We start from the raw sequence: 21,815 nt of genomic DNA on the forward strand, positions 1-21,815 counted from the left end.
CCCACTCTGTCCAGGACCTGCCCTGCTTGGAAGGCAAGGAGTGTCTTACCTAGATATCAAGGAGCAGGGTGGCCCCAGCTGACATGCAGGCTGAGGTCATTGCTCCAGACTGAGGGTTTAGTCAGGCCCTGAAAAGTAATGAAAATCACCAAAACAGTGTTCTGTGGGCCTGTCTCTGGAGATGCAAGTGAAGGGGGTTGCTGTTGAGAAGAGAAGATGTATCTCTGCGCCAGCAGGTGTGGAGAGAAGCCGCACCCCAAGAGAGAATGTGGTAGTAGAAGATGCCCAGGGAGAGGGCAGCAGGTTGCACTCGCAGGGCCTGTAGACAAGAGGAAGGAACGACCCAGGGAGCCAGTCCAGGATGGGCCAAGACTCACCAGAAATTGATGCAAACAGCACAGAAGACAGCATTTGCCCAGAGGGAAGTGACGTCCAGAAAGCTGGCTTTCCTCCTGGCCAGGGCACTCCGGGAGAGCCCACAGACCCGGCTCCTGCCCTTTCCCCCATGGAGAGGGGATGATGGGCCCTAGCACAGACCACCAAAGCCTCCCCTGCATGGGTGAGCAGCTCAGGGCTAGTCAAAATTTTCGGTCCTCTCAGGGTCCTCCAGTTCCCCCTTCTGCAAGTTCTCCCTAAAGGTCCCAACTCCTCACTGTTCCTGCATCATGTCAACCATTCCCACACACCCCCGCCTCCCCATGCCAGCCCAGGGTTTAAAATTCACAAGGAAGGGGCGCCTGGGTGGCTCAGTCAGTTAAGCGTCCGATTCTAAGGTTTAGGCTCAGGTCATGATCTCATGAGTGGTGGGATGAGGGGCTCCACGCTCAGCGGGAGTCTGCTTGAGGATTCTCTCCCTCCATCTCTCCCCCCTACACTCTCTCTCTCTCAAATAAATAAATAAATCTTTAAAAAAAAAGATTCACAGTGAAAATAGTGATCATAATCTGGGAATGGGGCAGGACGGTTCGTGACAGCATAATCCTCAGATCCCAAGGTTATCACTCTGAGGTGGGAATTCAGGCACCCTGCTGGATAGTGGAAAGGATGTTGTGTAGAAATAACTCTTCAGATTACACTCATATGTGGCTTCCCACATGTGAGGACCCTCTTAAAGAGAAGAAGGGGCTGGGGAAAGGCAGGAGGACGGAAAATATGAAGAGAAAGGAAACCAGAGTGAGATAGAGAACAGAGCTAACAGGTGAGGTCACAGGAGTGTGACATTTTATGAGCAGTGTGGAAACAACAGCAAAGCCCCTGAATGAAAAGTGGACTGGAGAAATAAGCCATGTGTTCCCAGGACTCAAAGACAGAAAAGTCCAGCAAGTTCCAATGTTCCCAGATCAACCTTCCCAGAAGAACAACGGGAACAGGGAAGAGATGACCCAGGGAATCTAATCCCAAGTGCCACGGCTGGGAAGGGAGGATGAAGATGACTGTGAGGTGACAAGGAAAGGCTGGAGAGACAGGAGTGATACGCATCCCACAGGCTGGCAGGAAGATGAAATGAGATCACATGTGATCTCCTAGCAGAGTCCAACAGAGAGAACACAGGTTTAAGTCCCTTGTTTGCAATTCTGAACAATTTTGTAGCAAAGTCTTTTGTCCATAAAACCAGACCTCTGTTGATGCAAGGGTTAATTATGGTCCTTACTCACCCCGCTTAGCTTAAATATTCAATTCTTTTTTAAAAAAAGATTTTATTTACTTATTTGAGAGAGAGCGAGAGTGAGCAAGAGAGAGCATGAGCTGTGGGGAGGGGAGAGCCAGAGGGAGAGGGAGAAGCAGACTTCCTACTGAGCAGGGAGCCCGACACAGAGCTCAATCCCCGGACCCGGAGATCATGACCTGAGCTGCAAGCAGATGCTTAACCGACTGAGTCACCCAGGTGCCCCAGTATTCAATTCTTTTGCTGCAGAAATGTGCTTGATTGAGGGCCACCCCGGCCCTGTGGGGGCATCTTTGGTGCTAGTTACTCCCCAAAATCTGACAAATTCTCAATTCTAAAACTTATCTGACCCCAAGAGTTTCAGCTAAAAGTTGGTGGACTTGTACTCAGTCCAGGTTCGCCCTCCTCCTCTAAACTGTTATTAGCTTGTAAGCTGTGAACAGGGGGCAGCGCGGGCATCTTTGTGTCGGAGTGCGTGAATAGGAGAGGTGGTAACTGTGCATCCAATGTTCTGTAAAAGAGGCCAGCGCGGGTGGGTTGCGTTCTTAGCGAGCACAAGAGGGAGATGGCAACTGGGAGAGGCCGGCTTGCTGGGGGGATGGATGTCTTTGAAGAGCAGCAGGTCTTCTGACAGCACTTGCCCTTTAATACTCTCCCTGGCACCCAGCACCCAGCACCCAGCACCCAGCACCCAGCACAGGGAAAAGGGGGAGGGGGTGGAAGTCACTGCTCTGTGAGAAAAAACAGCCACAATAGAGCTTCAGCTGCCATCAAAGGTCGGCTTTGCCACCTGAAGCCAGCAACGGAAGAGGGCCTGCAGCTGCCCAGGAGCTGCAGAGGGTAGGGCACCAGCACCCCGCAGGAGGGGCCAGCTCCACGGAGGCCAGCAGTCAGCCACGGGAGCGCAGAAGAGCTCCCCGAGCAAGAGCCATGGCCCGGCCACCCTTCTGCTGGCTGTGGATTCTGGGGACCCTGGCGGGGCTCTCAGCGACCCCAGCCCCCAAACGCTGTCCAGAGAAGCACTACTGGGTCCAGGGAGAACTGTGCTGCCAGACGTGTAAGCCAGGTAAGAGAGGAGGCCTCGCCGGGGGTGTGGGGAAAGGACAGCGGAGAGCGGGTCTAAGCTCCAGCAAGGAGAGGAACCCTGTACCACCTTGAAGAGGGCAGAGGAGCGGACTTCCTTGGGCCTTGACCCTGGACCTCTGCTCACAGGAACTTTCCTCGTGAAGGACTGTGACAGGCATGGCGAGTCTGCTCAGTGTGACCCGTGTATCCTGGGGGCCTCTTTCTCACCAGAGCACCACTCCCGGCGCCACTGTGAGAGCTGTCGGCATTGTAACTCTGGTGAGATGGGCAAGCCTCTGGGGGAGTAAGGTGGCAGAGCTGGGTGTGGAGAAGCGAGGAGGAGGGGGTCAGAGCTTATCACTTCGAGACTACTGCAAGTGGAGTCAATGCTGGAAAATGGGGTGCCCTGAGCAGACACATATTGATGTAGGGAGAACTCTGGGGTTACAGAGAAGGGGTAAGCAGAATTCGGGGGACTGCTGAGAACAGGTGTACAACTTAGATCACAAGAAAAAGGAGTAAGTGAAAAAAGGGAGGCAGTGGCCCTAGGTCCCCAGATTTCAGATGAGCGACCCCCCATTGATGAATTGGCTGTGTCTGAAGGGCGCATTTGTTTGGAACTTGGAGAACATCTTTCTCAGGATATAACAATACCAAACATCCTTCTTCCTCTTCTTCTTCTTTTTTTTCACAAAAGCCAATTGAGGAAACTGAATGTGTATGTGACCCATGTTTTTCTTGTTTATTTTGTAATTTTATCTTTTTTAAATGAAGTGTAATGTCTGCAGCTGTGATATGAATTCTTTTATTCTTCCTCCAGCTTAGCTAGAATGTCAGAAACCATGTGCCAGCCCGGATAGAGAAACAAACTTTCAAGTGGCCCCTTTGAACAAACATTCCCCCTCAGGACCCTTTTGAGGACTCTAACTGAACTACTATAGTGCTTACCTACAAAATGTGCTTGGTCTCAGCAGGCCTTTTACACTGTCTTTAAAAATAAACAAAATAAAAGGTTTTGCCATTGCAAATCAGTAAAGAAAAACATCTTAAATACACAAGTATTCCTCAATCCACTTAACTTAAAAATCTGTTAATGGATGCTTTTCTCTTCCGGGCAGCAACCCCAGCAGGGTTGGAATATTTGAGTCAGAACACTCACTGCAGGCCCCACCAGAAGGTCCTTTCCCTGAGCCAGCCGTAATCCCTTCGCTGGGCTCCCGACCAGGCAATCCAGGATCCTTCTCTGTAAGACTCAGCCCAGAGACCTGCGAAGCACCCATGCAGCAACTGGCTGCAGGGCTCCAGGGGACAGTGGCCAGGGGTGAGGTGATCAGGGTCACGCTGAATGACTGCGGCCCCTTCTGGACCTCAGTATTCCCCTGGGTAAGATGGAGAAGTGGCCTGGCATCAGCCTGGAATTTGGGGCACAGGTTATATGTGGTGAAGAGAACTCCCAGGTCTCTGGATCCTCATCACTGAAAACAATGGCACTCCTTCCATGGGTAACCAAGCCCAACCCTCTCTTCAGCCCTCTTCCCTTCCGGCAGATGCCCTCCTGACCACCACCTCTGGAGTCTGAGGTGATCTTCCTCACCTTTGCCTATCTCTTCTCCTCTCCCTGGTCACTGTTACCTCCCCCATGACTGTTCTCCTCCTTCAGACCCTTTTGCCCTGGCTGGCTCACAATTCGTGGCAAGCCACAAGGAAACCAAATTCTAGTAGTGGCTACTAGTCAGAATTCCAAAAGAAGCAACCACAGGGGCATAAGGATGGGAAGAAGGAATCTGTGTCCCTCTCCCTTTCCTGACAAAAGGCATCTCCTAAAGGAATTGTTAGAGCACTGGTCCTCGTCTTTGGCATCCTCTGGCCTTACTTTCTGCTCTTCTCCCTGGTCCCCTTGAGTGCACTGTCCCAGGGCCCCACCAGGCTGGGCTCAAGCCTGGCCCACATGCGGGTGCTGGTGCCTTCCCCAGAATCACCCTCCCCTTCTTAACCCTAACCACCTGTGAGCCCAATCCAGCCCAGTGCCCCTCACATCCTCCTCCCCTAGTATAACTTATCGGCAGTCACTCAGCACCTGACCTCTACACTTGAATAAAATTTATGTTTTAAAGGCAAAGTATGTTACTCATCAAGTAACTCTCTAATAAAGTTAAAAACTTATCAGGGACCATAGCAGCACTATCCCTGATTGCTTAAAAACTGGAAACCCCCCAAATGCCCATTAACAGAATAGACACATGAATCATGGTATATTCACACAGTGAAATGCTATACAGCCTGAGAATGAACAGTCTGAGTTACAATATGGATGAATTTCACAAAGGATTGAGTAAGAGTGTCAGACACAAGTGTGAGTACACATGCATGGCTACACAAATATAGTACAAAAATAAGCAAAATGAACTCGCAGTGTTAGGAAGTCAGGCTAGTGGCTATCTGTGGGTGGCAGGAGGTAGTGACTAGAAAGGAACGCTGCTGCTCTTGTTCACGGGTCCAATTTGTAGCAATTCTCAAGCTTTACCCTTATGACCTGTATACCTCTCTGTCCATCTATTCTACTTCAATGAAAAGTTATTGAAGTGCCAGTAAATAGAAGAGAAAATCCTGCAAGCTGTTTCTACTTTTTACAGTTGGCATTTCTGAACCATGAATAAAGGAAAAAACCCAAGTGTTTCCTTTAGTTTCCTTTTATTACTAAATAAAGGCAGAGGCACTGGGCGATAGGGAGGAAGCAGAAGGCCTTTGCGCAGTTAGGGGAGGAGTCCCTGCAGGTGGGCCTGGGTTGGGAGCTCAGGACAGGATTTAGCAGTGCGTCTAGGAGGTCTCTCTGAGGCCTGAGCTTCTTGTGTTCCTCCTGCCCTCCTTTGTCCCCAGGTCTTCTCATCCGAAACTGTACCCTCACCACAAATGCAGAGTGTGCCTGCCCCAAGGGCTGGCAGTGCAGGGACAAGGAGTGTACAGAGTGTGATCCTCCTTCAAACGCCTTGCTGACCCTGCCTCGACCATCTCAGGCCCCGGGCCTACACCCACAACCCACCCACTTCCCTTATACCAAAAGTAAGTTCCAGGCAACACTTTGTCCAGTCACAGGGATAAGGGTTATGCCCCAACCACCACCCTCCCCACATAAGTGCCTGGCCAGACGGTCAGCCTTCCCATCTCCCCACGCCTCTTATGTCTCAGTCCTTCCTTCAGCCCAGGCTTGTGCCCTAGAAGGTTCCCTGCTGCTGCTGCTCACCCTGACTCTTTTTCCAGATGTGCAGGAGGCCAGGACAGGCCGGCAGGTGCAGACTCTGGCAGACTTCAGGCGGCTGCCTGTCCCAGCTCTCTCGACCCACTGGCCACGTGAGTTTTTGCCCCACTCTCTACCCCCAGAGAGACTGCATACAGGAGAGGGAAGCCAGCCAGAAAGCTAGGAGTAGGGGTAAGAAGGGGAAGAAGCAGTCTCGGGATTAGGAAAGAACTTAGTCCAGTGGTAGCAGTGGGGGAGGACAGGGGAGAGAGATGGGAGGAAGGGTGACAGGCAGCCTGCGCTGAGGGGAGTCAAGGCCTAGGCCCTCTCCAAAAACCCTTGCGTGGCCCCTGCCCATCACAGCCCAAAGCTCCCTGTGCAGCTCAGACTGCATCCGCATCTTTGTGATCCTGTCTGGAATGTTTCTTGCTTTCACCGTGATCGGAGCCCTGTTCTTCCATCAACAAAGAAAATACAGACTAAGTAAGAAACAAAACACCTCCTGTCCCTGCACCCTACCCTACCACCCTAGCCCCGAGGCCCATGCTTGGAACCTCACAGAAGCCTTCCTCACTCCATCCTTACCAATCCTGGTTCCCACCTTCTCTTCCTTTCCTCTCAGCTGGCAACCCCCTGACAGCCCTCCCCCACGCTAACCCTCCTTGGCTCACCCCTTCACCACCCCCACTGCCCGCCAAGGTTCATCTGATTCTCCTCCCGCAGACAAAGAAGAAAGTCCAGTGGTGCCTGCCGAGCCTCGTCCTTACAGCTGCCCCAGGGAGGAAGAGGGCGGCGCCATCCCCATTCAGGAAGATTACCGAAAACCCGAACCTGCTTCCTACTCCTGAGCTGGCGCACCGCGAAGGGCGGTGGGCGGGTCATCACTACAACAGAATCCCTGCCTCCATCCCACCCCAGCGGCCATCCACGGAGAAGGAGACCTGGCACACACACCCCACTCGCCGACCCCTCACTCCCACCCCCACCCCTGGGTTTCAGCACCATCCTGTCATCAGGACCCTTTCCTGTGCGCAGACTTGAGAAAGTGCCTTTTGGAGACTGGCAGTGACAAGGACGCATGGGGATGAGGCGGAGGGTAGGACGCATGGGCCCCGAGTGTGTCCTGGCCCAGCCACCTTCATCCCTGTGCTGCACTGGAGGGCTGGGGCCCGAGCTGGAGAACACACTTTCCCCTACGAACCACCACATGCTGCATCACTGACCTAGAAATTCAGCAAAATAAAGTGACAGCCAGCCACACCCGGAAGGTCTCCCCGCGCTCTCTCTCTGAAATTCCAATCTCACGGGGTCGGCCACTCCCAGCCTCTTCTCCCAGATCAGGGATCTGAGGGAGGAGCTTTCTCCGGTGCGGACTAGTGCCGGGGCTCTGTCCAAGTCGGGGAGCGGGGAGCGGGGATCGTGAGTGGGTGTGGCACGCACAGAAAATGAAGAGAGGTCCCCAGTAGTCCTTCAGTCTCGCCCTTCCCCCTCCCCCTTATTTCAGCTCCACTTTCTTGGGTGGGGAGCAAAAGGGTGCACGCAGTCAAGTCAGGTCTTGAGATAACCAGAGGATTTGGCGGGGACAGGGGGGGGGCGGGTGGAGAAAAAGGAGAACAATGAACAGGACTCTGACAGGAGCAACCGGTGGCTTCACTCACGGGCAAAGGCAGCCGAGGTGACGCTCTCGGAAGTGAAAGCGAAAGAGAAGTAGGCCGAGGACTGAAGAGAAAGCAACAGGCCGGCAAGGGTGGTTTGGAGAAGCCCCTCTTCTCCAGCCCGGCCGTGCCAGCGGGAGGCCGTGCGGAAGTGCGGTGGGGGACGCGGGGGGCGGGGGGCAGGAGCGCAGCCCCCATGGGCACGGAGGAGGGATGGTGCCTGCTGCTCTATTTGGCTCTGTCCGGGGTGGTGGCAGACCCAGGTGAGTGGGGATCGCTGGCTGGGGGGCGGGGGGCGGTTATGGGGCCCAGGGCACACCAGCTAGCCACCCAGTGCGAGATTCCTGAAGGGGAAAGGGTTGAGGGGAGGGGCCGGGGATTGCCTCCGAAGCCCAAAAGGAAAGAGGCTGGCAAAGTAAGACAGCAATGGTGTTGGGGAGCGGGTAGGAAGACTGTGGGAAAGGCCAAATGAAGAGAAGAGGGGCCTCCTGGGTGGATGTGGTGGAGGCCTACCAGAGAGGGCACTGCCTGGGGACAGACTCCGAGGAGGAAGGGTTCCCGGCTGGGAAATCCCCGCTGGAGGCAGGAGGCGAGCCCTGGAGGCGGGGGAGGGGAAGGCCCCCCGTGATGGCAGAAAGCCGAGCAGACCCAGCGGGCTGGCTGGGAAACTGAGAAGATGGTCGCCAGACCCCTAGCCACACAAGTGTCCCGTCTCCTCTGCCGGTGGCAATTTTGCTCATTTATTTGCTTTTGCTGAGAATTCCCTTGACTGAAGAGATAGTTTTTCGTGACAGTTGTAGTAAGAATAAAAACAAGCCTGAGGAAGGCAAATCCAGGATTTTAAATAATCCATACCAAGTATATACCTGGAGTAGCAAGTGCTTCCCAGAAAGCTGGTTTGGGGGTGACAAGAGAGGGACACAGGAGACAGCTAGGACCCTGGAAGACTTTTACCCCTCCCTGATGACTCCACAGTTGGGGTGGGTGACCCCGAGCACAGAAGCAAGTCTCTGGGCAAGAGAGTGCTCACTCCATCTTTCACCTGCAGCGGAAAGGCAGTGGAGGGCAGTGGATGTGGTCCTAGACTGCTTTCTGGTGGAGGAAGGCAGGCAGCGCGGCGGTTTGGCCAGCAGTAGGGACATGGTGAAGGCCTTGCTCGTGCTGAGGCAGGTACCGGTGCTGGATGATGGCTCCCTGGAAGGCTTCACCGATTTCCAAGGGGGCACACTGGCCAAAGACAACCCACCTGTTACCTTCGAGGCCTCAGGTAAGAGCCCTCCACCCTATGTCCCAATCTTTCTGGGCTCCCTCTGCTGAGACAGCCCAGTTCCCGAGTACACCCACTGCGCCAGCTTCCCATGGCCCAGGTGTCCTCAAACCAACTAGACCTCTGTGCTGCCCTCCTCCCCCAGTGAACTTGGTACAGATCCCCCAGGCCGAGGCCTTGCTCCATGCTGACTGCAACGGGAAGGAGGTGACCTGTGAGATCTCCCACTATTTCCTCCAGGCCACTGAGAAGGCAGCTTGGTTCATCACCAATGTGCAGGTGTCCGGAGGGGGACCTAGTGTCTCCATGGTGATGAAGACTCCCAGGGATGCTGAGAATGGGGCTGTCTTGCACCCCACACTGAACCTGCCCTTGAGCCCCCATGGGACGGTGCAGACTGCAGGTGAGAAAATTTAAAGTGGCAGAAAGAAAGCTTTGGGTTTTTTTCAAGTGGTCAGCTATGGGGGGCTAGAAGGAGAAAGAAGGGAACAAGCCCACCTCCATCCACATCAGTTATCTCAAGGTGTCCCCTAGCCTCAGTCCTTTCTCCTAAAGACCCAAATAATTGCATTGGGGTAATTTTCACCTCCCTCATCTGAGGAAATGACATGTGATGCTCTATTCACATATGCTGTCCCTAGCAGTCTTATTAAGCCAGGCACTAGCTGTATCCCAGTGAAAGCCAGCCTGCCCGGTCTGGTGCTTCAAGTCATTAGAGCAATGACAGGGATACACATTCGTTCATTATCTCTTATTAGTAAAACCTGGTCCTTGTCCTCTCCCACCCAGCACATCCCAGCAGGTATAGAAAATTGAGAACATGACTATAGGTTTCTCCAGAGTTCATCAAATCCAGTATTTTACCTCCAAAAAGAGACAACCAAATCGACAGATTAGGGGGCTACCTTCCTGTGCTTAGAAAGCCCCAGAACACTCGAAGCTTTCTGCAGTGCGACCTACATTTATCCTACCACATCAGGAAAGAGGGGTCCTCATGTCTGTCCAGTGTCAACCATAGTCCTGGCATGGCTAGGTATCCCCCCCCCTTTATCTTGGGATATTTCAAACCTACAAAAAAGGTGAAAGGATAATGTAATGAATACCTGTATACCATTCACCTAGATTAACCTGTTATTAATATTTTGCCACAACCTCTCTCTTGAGATGGAAGAATAGATAACCCCCCCAAACTAACTGAAAGTAAGTTGCAGATATCAACACTTCACCCCAAAAATTTCCATGCAGAGCATGTATTCGTTTAGAACACAAAATTTATAACCAAAGACAAGGATATTCTCCTTCAAAATCACAAAACCATCACCCCGGCAGCAAGGTGGGGAGCGGTCTACAGTGGTGCAGCCAATAAGGGGGTACAGTGTGTAAAGACTTCAACAACATATTCTCACCCTTACACCATCATCGTATTGGCAATTTTGAACACTATCGGTGATAAAATACTCCTCCCTGCCAGGACAGTCTCTTCCCATTGCCCCCACCACTGCTTAGTATGCCACTGACCATCAGACTTAAGAAATTTTAAAATTGATACAGTAGTACCATCAATATAGAGTCCAGGGGCGCCTGGGTGGCACAGCGGTTAAGCGTCTGCCTTCGGCTCAGGGCGTGATCCCGGCGTTGTGGGATCGAGCCCCACGTCAGGCTCCTCTGCTATGAGCCTGCTTTCCTCTCCCACTCCCCCTGCTTGTGTTCCCTCTCTCGCTGGCTGTCTCTATCTGTCAAGTAAATAAATAAAATCTTTTAAAAAAAATATATAGAGTCCAAATTCAAACTTCTCCAGTTGCCCCAACAATGTTCTTATAGCTGTGGGTTGTTTGTTTGTTTGTTTGTTTTAAGGCCAGGATTCAAACAAGGATCATGCATTGCATTTACTTGTCCTGTGCCTTTAGCTTCCTTTTTTTTTTTTTCTTTTTTAAAATTTTACTTATTCATCTGATAGACAGAGAGAGAGAGCACAAGCAGGGGGAGCAGAGAGGGAGTCAGTGATCATCAGGGAGCCCAACACGGGGCTCAATCCCAGGACCCCAAGATCATGACCTGAACCAAAGGCAGACATTCAACCAACCGAGCCACCCAGGCATCCCATGCCTTTAGCTTCCTTAAGTCCAGAACATTCTTTTCCTAGCACTGACATTTGGAAAGTCCAGGCCCGCTGTCTCGTAGAGTGTCCCACCGTTTGGATTTGTCTGATTGTTTTCCTCATTAGACTTAGACTCAACACATTTGGCACAAATACTACCACTGTGTGTTTTTAAAACTCTCACTCCTATGTAGTCTTCACAGTGGCCTTGCCTTAAGCAGATGACCTTGGCAACCCTTAGTGACTTGCCCAAGGTCACAGAGCTAGTAAGTGGAAGAAGGGGTTCCAAAGCTTTTTCTGCTATTCCCGTGGTCTGACCTGAGGGTCAACGGTAACCCATAATATTGCATATATACTTTTCTAGTGAGAAGTCCATAGCTTTTGTCAGGTTGTCCAGAGCTAAGTGACTCCAAAATAGTTAGGATTACCATGCGTGCCAGGCTGCCTTTCCAGAGCACCATTTCTTTGTGGTTCCATCTAGTGGGAAATAAGCTCAGCTGGCCTCAATGTCCAGAGAAGGAGGCAGGGGCATGGGTATGCCCACAACATACCCACAGCTAGAGATCAGGTGGACTGAAGGAGGGAGTAGCCCGCAATCACCCTTCTTCTTCTCACTACAGTGGAGCTCCAGGTGACAACAGAGACCCCATCCCTGAACTTCCTGCTGGGGTCCTCAGCCTCTCTGCACTGTGGCTTCTCCATGGCACCAAGCTTGGAGCTGACTGGTGTGGAGTGGCGGCTGCGCCATAAGGGCAACGGTGAGCTGGTATACAGCTGGACCAGGGGGCAGCGGCAGGCCAAGCGGGAGGGCGCCACCCTGGAGTCTGAGCAGCTACTCGTGGCCGGGGACGCCTCCCTCACCCTGCCGAGCCTCACTCTGAAGGACGAGGGCGCCTACATTTGCCTGATCACCACTTCTTTGTACCAAGCTCAACAGATCATCCAGTTCCATGTCCAAGGTGAGGCCATACTCGGTTCTCCAGGGACAGGGGAAGGGATATGCCTACGGGAGCATTTTCCGGGACAGAATCCAACACAAGGGCAGTTTCTCGAGAGGCGGACAGCATTGCCATGACCTAACTGCCATCTCCATCCTAGAGACACACTGTTCCCTGCCAGACTCCAGGATAATTACAACAGTTTCCCTGCCCCAGATTCTCTCGCCCTGTCTCCCAAATACCCCAGTCCTCTGGACCACGTCCCAAGGAGCAGCGGCAGCAAACCAAGCAGGGGAGTGGGAGCCACCTGACTGGCAGGAGTATGTCATCCTTGAAAATCACCAGCTTATCGTGGTGATAAGAAGCCAACCTTTACTGGGTTTTACTACTGGTTTTCAACTACCCATGGAAGATGTGCCCCCTTCTAGCCTGCATCCAAGGTGGAGCCCTTACACCCTCCTTGGAACTCCACTGAGGGGTTCATTAACTTCAGCTTCCACAACCTACTCTCACTCCCAACAGAAAGAGAAAGAAGGCTTTGGGTAATGCTGCTGTCAGGTTGGAGCCCTCTGGAATCTCATTCCTCATTCTTTCTTCCAGCTTCCCCCAAAGTACGACTGATCTTGGAGAACAAAACTCTGCCAGCCACCCTCATCTGCAACGTTGCTGGCTATTATCCTCTGGACATGACCGTGATGTGGACCCGAGAGGAGCCAGGGGGAGCCCCGGTCCCAGTCTCTGGCGCCTCCTTCTCCAGCCTCCGGCAGAGCCCAGCGGGCACCTACAGCATCTCCTCCTTCCTGACAGCAGAACCTGGCCCTGCAGGCACCACTTACACCTGCCAGGTCACCCACAGCTCCCTGGAGCAGCCCCTTAGGGCCAGCGCCCAGATCCCCCCACCAGGTACTAGGAGTGCCCTCCTTTCTCCACCTCCATGCTTGGGCTCATGGCTCTCCTGTCCCCAGCTCGTCCCTGGCCTTGTTCTGCTTCCCACAGCACTTTATTCAGCCTCTGCCTCTTGGTTCCCAAGGTGGCAGCCTCCATAGCTGCCCCCACAACCCAAGACTCTGCTACACCCCAGGTCCCAGGGCACCCAGCCATATACTGAGAGCTCGACGGTGGAGATCAAGGGTGAATCGTTCCTTCCCTCAAGGAGCTTAGTCAGCTTGGAGGGACAGACTAGGCAGTCAGGGAGGATGGCCTGGAGGAGACACGCCAGCCAAGCGAGCTAGCTCCGGTGGGAGGGGAACAGCCAAGACGGGAAGAACAGAAAGAATGGCACACATGAAGGCCAGATTATAAAACAGTCTCAGGAGAACTTGGGAACTGCACAGCTAGAGCCAAGGGTGTGTGGGAAGAGGGAGAAGTGGCTCTGAAGCTTGAAAGTAATTACATTTATTGAGCATTTACATGAGCCAAGCACTGTACTAAGAACTTAGCTGTAGGATCACGTGTATTATCACGGGCTCCCATTTAACTGATGAGCAAACTAGCACTGACAGATGTCAGGTAATTTGCCCAAGGTCACCTACCTAGTAAATGGTAAAAGAAAATATGAAAAGTGGGTAGCCTGACTGCCTTAGAGCCTTAAACCCTCTACTGCTATTAGTGGGCAGATCACAATGGGCCTCCGAGCTGGAATTTCATCCTAAAGTCAGAGAATGTCATCAAAAGATTTTAAGCAAGAAATGCAAACATCCAAAAGCATTGGGCATTATTTGGTGGCTCCCCAGACTGCAAGCTTCCCCAGAACTGGGGTTTTGTCTCAACTCACATCATTCCTCAGCTAGTCGCAAAATTTCAGTTCACCCGTCAACAACAAATCTAACCTAAATCTCTCTAAATGTCCCAAGGTGGGAAGGGGTTAAGAAATTCTATGTGGGGGGCGCCTGGGTGGCATAGCGGTTAAAGCGTCTGCCTTCGGCTCAGGGCGTGATCCCGGCGTTATGGGATCGGNAGGAACACACAGACATCCGAAAACCTTCAACAAGTACAAATACTACCATGTGCCCAGTTCCTGGGTGAAAGCAGAACGCTTGCCAGGAGCTCCTTAACCGGGGATGGGGACACACACACACACACACACACACACACACACACGCTCTCTCTCCCTTTCTCCCCCTGCTTTGTCCCTCTTGCTGGGGCAGGTGCGGGCTCGGAAATTATTCCAACCTACTGATTCCTTCCCATGCTGCTCTCAACCTACAGAGGAGAAAACAGCCTTTGGAGTCCTTTTTGCCAGCAGCCTCTTCCTTCTTGCACTGTTGTTCCTGGGGCTTCAGAGACGACAAGGTAAGTGCCTGCTTGCTCTCAGCCCTGCCCCTGTCCCTCCTCACTTGCGGATCAGTCGGCTCTAGCCACCTCCCCACCCAGACCAAGGATGAAGCCCAAGTGTCCTGAGTTCCAGCCAGTCCCCATACCACAGCCCCCTGCTATGGGGTTACCACAACTGAAACCAAACTCCTTCGCCTTGTTTTCTCCTAGCTACCTCACCAAGATCTACCAAGACTCTGAGGCCCTCTGGGTAACCACTCTCCTGCCTCAGAGCAAAAGGAAAGAGTAGTCATATTCTCCCAGAAGGACTCCAGCCAAGTCTCAGAGCTCAAAAAGGCCCCAAGAAAGACATGAAGAAGGCAAGGATCACGGGGACACTGGCTCTGTGCAGGTCTCTGACTTCTTTCACTGTGTCCCTGGGCTGAACACTAAGGGAGAAAACATTAAGAGGTGAGAGGGTGGTAGGAAAGCAAAATGTCCGTGTGGTGGTTAAAAATGAGCCTGTGATAGGAAAAGAAAATGGGAAGATATTAAGAAAGGAGCAGGTGGGCAAGTTATGATCTCAGGGTTCGTGAGATAGAGCCCCATGTCGGGCTCCACACTCAGTGGGGAGTCTGCTTGAAGATTCTCTCTCTCTGCCCCTCCCCCCCACTCATGCTCCTGTTCTCTCTAAAATAAATAAATCTTTTTTAAAAAAAGGAGCAAGTTGGGGGCAGTGGGACAAAGGGGTGGGGGTCGGGCCATAACACACAAACATTTTAACTCTGTCCAAATAAAAGCCCCTTATGTCCTCAGAAACAAAGCTTTCCCACTTTCCTGTCTTTCCCCACACTGGACCCAACTGAGCCCTGTCCCCAAGCCTAGCTGCGCCAACTTGCAGAGTGTTCAGGGTATGAAATGAAGGCCCTCAGAGGCAGCCCTGGGGTGCCATGTCCTTTGCTCTGTGTAACCCTGAGCTACAATTAAAGTTGTGCCCTTTTGGACAGCTACTGGGTATTTCAGGATACCTCCAGGCGCCTCACTCCCTCAACTGCAGGGGAGAGATTTCTCCTTTCGTCCATTTCTAAAATGTGTCTGGTCAGTACAGTGGAACTCAGCAGAAGAAATGTGGACATGAGGCTGCTGGGGAATAGGGTGTATTCGCAGAGGCCTCATCCGGGCACCCCTCCCCCCTCGGACAGGCCGGGCAGCCTGAGGACCTAGGAAGGAGGTAGAGGGGAGGTGTCTGAGAAAACCTGCAGTGGTTTCTGATGTGATATTTGAGATGCCCCCTCGACTTCCTGCCATCACTTCCTCTCACTAGCAACTGGAAGAGTTGGGGCCGCGCTAGGTACAAATGCAGAGTGGAGACCACTTCCTCTGCCAACACACGGATCTTTAATCTCGAGAACGCCACATGGCACACATAAGCCAGCTTTCCGGCCTCATGCAACATCACACTGTAGAAGGAAAACAACCCCTTCCCCGCCCCTCATTTACTCCAACCCAAACAACAACCAAGTCAGTTTAGTGGTAGGAATTTATATTTTTTTGCCTTTGTTCAGAGTACATGAAGTTGGTAAATATGCCACATGCCTTCGGTGGAAGTACAACGGTTATTATTCTATACAAGTATGAGGTTGGGAGTAGGAAAAAAGACAGAAGTGATGACAGACACACAGTGGAAACCCCACACCACCTCATGGCAAACCAAGGAAGAAGGGGATGTGGGAAGCTCGGCTTCATTTGACTGCAAAGTCCCGGGGTTTGGTTGCATATTTGCTCATGCACATGGGTGGTGGGAGGAAGAGGGACAGCAAAGACACAGAAGAGGGTACAGGGTGGGGTGAGAAAGAAAGTAGAAGGCCAAACATCCCCAAAAGAACAAACCCAACTACATCTGGTGAGACTCAGAGGGACAGAAGCCCAGGAAAGAATTCCTGTGACAGGGCTGGGTGGGCCAAGAGGGCGAATTTGCTCCAGGCTTGGGACACATCGAGGACAGTGGTGGTTCTTCTCCAGCGGTGACCCCCTGCATTAGGCAAGGAGGAGCCCAGAGGAGAGTGGAGACCTTCGAGGGGGGCCGTTGGGAGGGTACACTGACTGCTTTCTTCCAGCTCTTCAGTCCTGCCCTGGGGCAGAACGAAGGGAATGTGGGAAACAGGGGCAAAGGGAGAGGAAGGATGGTTTTGCGCAATGAAATGCTGCTGCATGGAAAGGGAGCATCCAGACCTGGCCCAGCCTGCCTCAGCCTCAGCCTCTTCCAGCTTGTGGGCCAGAGGACGGGAGGAATAAGGGGTCACGGGTGCTCCCCCTTGCTGCTCCCAGCCTCCCTCCTCCCCTCACACCTGGGTCTGTCCCACTCCCTACACTATCCTAAAGCCCAGCTATTGCCTCCTATCCTCAGGTTCCACTGTCTGCCCCCACAAACCATGCAGTGAGGAAAGGAAAGGAGGCAAAGTGGAATTCAGAAGGGTACGGGTGGTTCAGAAGGGGAGCACAGTGCAGGAAGAATAGATGGGTGGCTCCAGATGAGAGGGCCCATGACACCACAGCAGTGCACACGCGTACCTGTCCACAGCTGGTCCCGCCTCCACCCAACACCGGGTTGGCGGGTATACTGGACTTCTCGGAATACTCAGAAAAGGCCAGCCTCAGGAAGGACCTCCTGCCTCATCCCTGTCTTTGGTAAGTACATGGGATTGGGGTAGAGGAAAGGAGTCCCCAAGAGCCCACAAGGATCCTCATTTCTAACACCTCACACTTTATCAACGGGAAGGGACCAGCAGGACCCTCCCCAACAAGCAGGCAACAAGTGGCTTCCCTTGTTAGTTTCAGATTAGGCCCTTGACTCGTTGTCTCTCTACAATTAACACTCATTCTCTCTTTATCTGTGCCAACAATTAAAACGAACTCAGAGCACCCAGCTTTGGCTACATGAAATTACTTGGTGCTCTCATGAACAATACAGAATGCCGCAGAAAACGTGGACGAGAGACAGCCCCTTATAGCTATGAGTTTAGGTGGCTGCTTCTAGGATGGGAATGAAGCCAGTCCTTTTGCAATTAACGTATGTTCTAAAGGTCTCCGGAAAACAAAGCAAAAGGCCGTAAGATCCCTGACAACACAGAAAATCTCAGACTAACAGATCAGAAATAACTGCAAAAACAGATTTGACTTTCTGAATGGGTACTACCCCAGAACCAAGTTGGACTTTGGGCCCACCCCAGGCTCCTCTTCAGGCCTGGCCTAGGAGAAGAGCCCCAAGTGACCAGGGCAGTCCTGAGTGAGCTGCCATTCTCCTAGCTGTTCCCAGGCCCTCCTGCCAGCGGCCTGGCCTTTCCTAGTGACACCATCGGCACCAACACCCTTCTCTTCCCCCAATCTTGGCACCTTCTTGGGCTCGTCACCTCGGCTACACCCCTTCTTCTTCTCTTGGCCTCCAACTCTTTTTGGCTTTGGGGGAACTGAAGAGTACATAAGAACGGAGTAGGGAGGTGCCAGCCACGGCTCTTCAGGGAGTTATTTCAAGACTGTGCCACGAGCAGCATTTCTAGTGTTGAGGGACACAGTGCAAATGAAAGCAACAGAAAAGGAGGAATGGGAGATGGAGAAGCCAGGACAGGGTGGAGGAAGGTAAATGGAGACGTTTGTTGAGAGAGCAAACAGAGGGAGAGGGATGTGAGTTTGGATGGCAATGGAGAACACGGAAGGGGTGGCACATTCTCAAGTAAAAAAGTAGACTGGACACAGGAATCAGGAAGTCCCAGATGGAAAAGAGAAAGAGACAGGAGAAAACAAGAGGGCAAATTACATCAAGTTACTAGACATTCAGGCCTTTCAGTTGCAGGTGTCCCATCCCTGTGGTCTCCCTCTGACCCAAGCCAGTGACAAACAGCACAGCCCCACTTCCTCAGAACAGGAAGGACCATCTTCCCATGGGATCTTGCAGAGGGAAGGCTTGTCCATCAAGGAAGTCCCTTGTCTTTGCCCTTCCTCCCTCCCGAACCAGGTGATGATCCCACAGCAGCGATCTCCGTACCTCAGTCAGAGCAGCCCCACTCCCCAGGCAGGCAGGCAGGTAGGCAGGGCTGGGAGAAGATTCCAGGACCTTCCCACCTCTTCACCCCACCAGCAACCTCAGCGATACTTACTTACAATAACTACCACGATGATGGCACAGATAGCTCCCAGCATGATCATCATCTGAGGAAACATTGACCAAAAATGGGTCCTTGGATTTGGGGAAGAGGAAAGAGATGTTCCCACTAGAAAGGTGGAAAAAGAACTTCCTCCATCCTCGGGACAGCGGAAGAAACCATGCATCACCCAGGAGACAGGCCTCTCGGGGAGGGCCCAAGCCTCCTGTTCCCCATGAGACAACCACCCCTGCACCACAGCCGAGGCTTCCCAGACACAGAGCATCTGCAGCTCGCTCCATTTTGCTGAGCTCCTCTCGCCTGGAGGCTTTGAAAGGAACACCAGTGGAGGTGCAGACCTGGGATCTTTAGTTGATTCATTACTCACCGTGAAGTACTCGGCTCATTCCTAAAAGCTGCAAGTATTTAAATATATACCTTCCCTAGCCATTGTGTCGATGTCGGCTGTGTGTGCGGAAGGACCAGGCGAGAATTTCCCAGGGGTCTTTGGGAAAAGCAGCCTGACTGACCACCCCGAGCTCCTCAGGGTCCGGCTGGCACCCAGTCAGTGGTTCTGAGTACTCTAGCCTACCCTGGTGGCCAATTCTGGGTACTGCATCTCAAGGAGGCTTTCTGATTTCCTCCACAGAGTTCCGCAGGGCAGAGACCCTGCGCCACCAGAGGTGAGGAAGGGAGAATCTGAGGGTTTTCTTGCCTTCTGTGAGTTGAGGACAAGAAAACTCACCTTGCAGTTTTTCCACCAATACTTCCTCTTTAGCTTGGCAGCACTGCTCTCAAATTGTGACGCTCCCACCTGCAAGGCGTCAGCTCGGTCATCCAGCTGTGACAGTATCTCATCCCTCTTCAGGACCTTGTCCACGTTCACACGCATGATGTCCACCACCTGAGGGGGGTGCAGAAACAGAGCTAGTACGCTTCTCTGCTAGAGACAGGGGTAAAAACAACGGAATCTCAAGTCTGGCCCTGTGTAACTCCCAGAGCTTTTAGCTACCCCTCTATTAGGGAAAAAAAAAAAAGTTTCTAAACTTCTATCATCTGGAAACTGTCAGAGAAAAAGCTCTCCACTTACTTCCTCCACTTGTGCCTGGGTTTGCTGTAGTCGTCTGTTACTGGTCGTATTAGGAGGAGGGCCAGGGGGACCCCCTCCTGGGGCAGTCCCTTCTGCCCCTTCAGCGGGTGGCTGAGCTGGAGCAGACCTGTGGAGGGAAGCGGGCCGAGTACACAGAGTAACCGAGACAAGAAAGGAATCACGTGCGTTCTCGTCCCGTATCACAAACGCAATAGTGACGAGGCTACACGCAACTAGAAGGGATTCTAACTGCTTGGTGACACCAAGTAGGGAGATGCAGCAGAGAGGAAGAAGCAAAAGATGAAAGATCCTGTAACAGCATTTAGGTGGGGTTAAGGGACATCCAGGGTGGCATCAAGAGTCCTGTTTGGGGGGCGCCTGGGTGGCACGGCGGTTAAGCGTCTGCCTTCGGCTCAGGGCGTGATCCCGGCGTTGTGGGATCGAGCCCCACATCAGGCTCCTCCGCTATGAGCCTGCTTCTTCTCTCCCACTCACCCTGCTTGTGTTCCCTCTCTCACTGGCTGTCTCTCTCTCTGTCGAATAAATAAATAAAATCTTTAAAAAAAAAAAAAAGAGTCCTGTTTGGGGCTATCCTTTGACCTAAATTCAAACATCCTCTGGCACAATGGCTACAGGGACAAATGTGCCAGCCTTGGACTAAGTGACACTTCCTTCACTGTCAGAAAGAAGCCTTTCACATGAAGTCGAACTGGAAAATTCCTATCCAGGTTAGGAGAAATTCATACAAAAGGCTAAAGCCTACAGACTGAGCAGCTCTTTTACACAAAGCCTAAAGAAGACAAACAAGTTGACAGACCCTGCTTAGAGGAAACCGGCTATTAGTTGTTTCACACAATGATTAGTATATCAGAGCTGTTGTAAGGACAACTTGGAGAATCACCAAAGGCAAGGTTTCTGTAGGTAGAGTTGAGTCAGTACTGTTCGCCTGCTTTGTTTTTGGCCGAGAAGATGGGTGTTTCACTTAGATAGACCTAGGGCGCCAGGCAATTGTGTTAGTTATGAAACTGTTCCAAGAGCACAGACAGGAAGCAAGAATATGGGTAACAGTCCTCAATATACATGTATCATAGACATCGTGTCCCTTCCTTTTCTAGATTTGGCGTCAAGTCTCAGGAGGCTTCCCTAGTTCTTTATGCCCCAAAGAGAAATCTTGGTTTACACAACTACACACAGAGATTGTTCTTTCTTTCCCTTACCCTTCGAAGGGATGAATCTAGTGTGGGGTCTTCAAGATAAACTCCTTTCCATGTCCCAACACATGGAAGCTAAATTCATCTCCTAAAGAATTCCCAGAAATCTAACCTAAGGCATGAGATTTTCTCTCCCAAGTAAGAACCCACCGACAGAGGGAGAGCTCTCAAACTTGATGGAGAAGAGAAGTTATAGTAAGAACTCAAACAGAAGCAGAATCTCACAAAACATACCTCACAGGAGCAATCCAAGAGTAAATGCATTAGGAATTAAATCATCACAAGTCACCAAAAAGGAAATGCCTTAATTACCCACAATAGAACTGATACCCAGAAAATTCTTCCTCCCTAAGTGAATTTCTTTAGGTCTAAAAAGATAGAGAATAACTCTTCAGAGAGGCTTTACTAGCAGATTATACCCAACTCAACCCCATTAAAGAAATCACTTTCTCATTTCCCTCTAAAGCACAAAGGAAAGAAACATACAAATCCGTGGAAGCCAAAAGACTTGTGTTACTACTGAGCTAAGCAATCTCATTCTCTGAAGGTGGAAAATTCAGTGAGTACGTAGCAGCCAGTATTTGGTCTTGGAAGCAGTCCAGGATGGTGGCACCAATGACACAATTAAGGTCAGAGACCTCGTGATGCCTTGCTAGTCATGCTTTCTCCATTTCCTTCAGTTCATCCCACATGCGTGCTATTAGGAACCAGTCCATCCCCCTCCTCTCCAAAGTGTGGGGGAGGGGGGAAATGGAATCTTAGGTCTTGGCCAAAATGCACAGAAGAGCACATACAGTTAAAACTGTAGAAATCAAATAGAGAAAAAGCGAAATGATTATAAAGCGTGTGAAGGGACCATTTCACTTACTATTTGTTGGGAGTTGGGAACAGTCAGCAATAAAACATCCAAGGGTAGTCGTAACCCATATGTCACATAACTAAATCTTTTCCCTTTTTTGTCACTAAGAGAAGCAACACAAATATATCTAGGAGAAGCCAGGACTCCAGACAGTAATAAGAAAGAAAAATCTCTATTAAACATATGGTGGTCCTGCCAGGGATATACTTCATTTGTCTCGACACAGTTCTCCCTCAGGATCTTGGTATGGGGGTTGTGTTGAAGACAGTCAGAGACTAAATTGAACTGTTGGGGGAAGGCAGAGATCCTCAGTTCTATTTCTCTTCCAAATACTTGGCT

At 51.6% G+C, this 21,815-nt stretch overlaps 3 protein-coding genes across 13 annotated transcripts in view; 2 read left to right on the plus strand and 1 right to left on the minus strand.

Moving 5' to 3' along the window:
* The window catches only part of VAMP1 (vesicle associated membrane protein 1), an 82,952-nt gene that overhangs the window by 60,103 nt on the left and 1,034 nt on the right, over positions 1-21,815 (minus strand). For 4 of the 10 annotated variants that reach the window (XM_034645105.1, XM_034645107.1, XM_034645110.1 and 1 more), the window contains exons 2-4: positions 19,407-19,533; positions 19,062-19,220; positions 18,332-18,383 (exon numbers count right to left, since the gene is read on the minus strand). In XM_034645105.1, coding sequence (XP_034500996.1) covers positions 18,332-18,383; positions 19,062-19,220; positions 19,407-19,533 — 338 coding nt within the window. Of the gene's footprint in view, positions 1-3,679; positions 3,720-9,289; positions 9,957-15,699; positions 18,384-19,061; positions 19,221-19,406; positions 19,534-21,815 lie in introns of those variants that run through there. The other 6 variants (XM_011228735.3, XM_034645108.1, XM_034645106.1 and 3 more) reach the window with 4 other exon arrangements.
* CD27 (CD27 molecule) lies at positions 2,439-7,226 on the plus strand. Of its 2 annotated transcripts, XM_002922268.4 has the most exons (6): positions 2,445-2,732; positions 2,879-3,010; positions 5,609-5,791; positions 5,990-6,079; positions 6,330-6,449; positions 6,690-7,226. In XM_002922268.4, the coding sequence occupies exons 1-6, from the start codon at positions 2,597-2,599 to the stop codon at positions 6,812-6,814; spliced, it is 786 nt and encodes a 261-aa protein (XP_002922314.2). In that variant the 5' UTR covers positions 2,445-2,596; the 3' UTR covers positions 6,815-7,226. The 2 variants fall into 2 exon arrangements, with proteins under 2 accessions (XP_011227035.2, XP_002922314.2); XM_011228733.3 differs by lacking the exon at positions 2,879-3,010 and having other exon boundaries at positions 2,439-2,732.
* TAPBPL (TAP binding protein like) lies at positions 7,752-14,996 on the plus strand. The gene is made up of 7 exons (XM_002922248.4): positions 7,752-7,884; positions 8,670-8,888; positions 9,034-9,291; positions 11,607-11,945; positions 12,525-12,827; positions 14,133-14,216; positions 14,409-14,996. The coding sequence occupies exons 1-7, from the start codon at positions 7,818-7,820 to the stop codon at positions 14,450-14,452; spliced, it is 1,314 nt and encodes a 437-aa protein (XP_002922294.1). The 5' UTR covers positions 7,752-7,817; the 3' UTR covers positions 14,453-14,996.

The sequence above is a fragment of the Ailuropoda melanoleuca genome, chromosome 16 (assembly GCF_002007445.2).
Source record: "Ailuropoda melanoleuca isolate Jingjing chromosome 16, ASM200744v2, whole genome shotgun sequence".
NCBI classification, from domain to species: domain Eukaryota; kingdom Metazoa; phylum Chordata; class Mammalia; order Carnivora; family Ursidae; genus Ailuropoda; species Ailuropoda melanoleuca.

Coding starts and splice junctions, on each gene's coding strand:
- TAPBPL (XM_002922248.4), top strand. CDS start 7,818: ATGGGCACGGAGGAGGGATGGTGCCTGCTGCTCTATTTGGCTCTGTCC. Junction 7,885..8,669: donor CGGGGTGGTGGCAGACCCAG/GTGAGTGGGGAT, acceptor TTTCACCTGCAG/CGGAAAGGCAGTGGAGGGCA. Junction 8,889..9,033: donor TGTTACCTTCGAGGCCTCAG/GTAAGAGCCCTC, acceptor CTCCTCCCCCAG/TGAACTTGGTACAGATCCCC.
- CD27 (XM_002922268.4), top strand. CDS start 2,597: ATGGCCCGGCCACCCTTCTGCTGGCTGTGGATTCTGGGGACCCTGGCG. Junction 2,733..2,878: donor CTGCCAGACGTGTAAGCCAG/GTAAGAGAGGAG, acceptor CTCTGCTCACAG/GAACTTTCCTCGTGAAGGAC. Junction 6,450..6,689: donor ACAAAGAAAATACAGACTAA/GTAAGAAACAAA, acceptor CTCCTCCCGCAG/ACAAAGAAGAAAGTCCAGTG.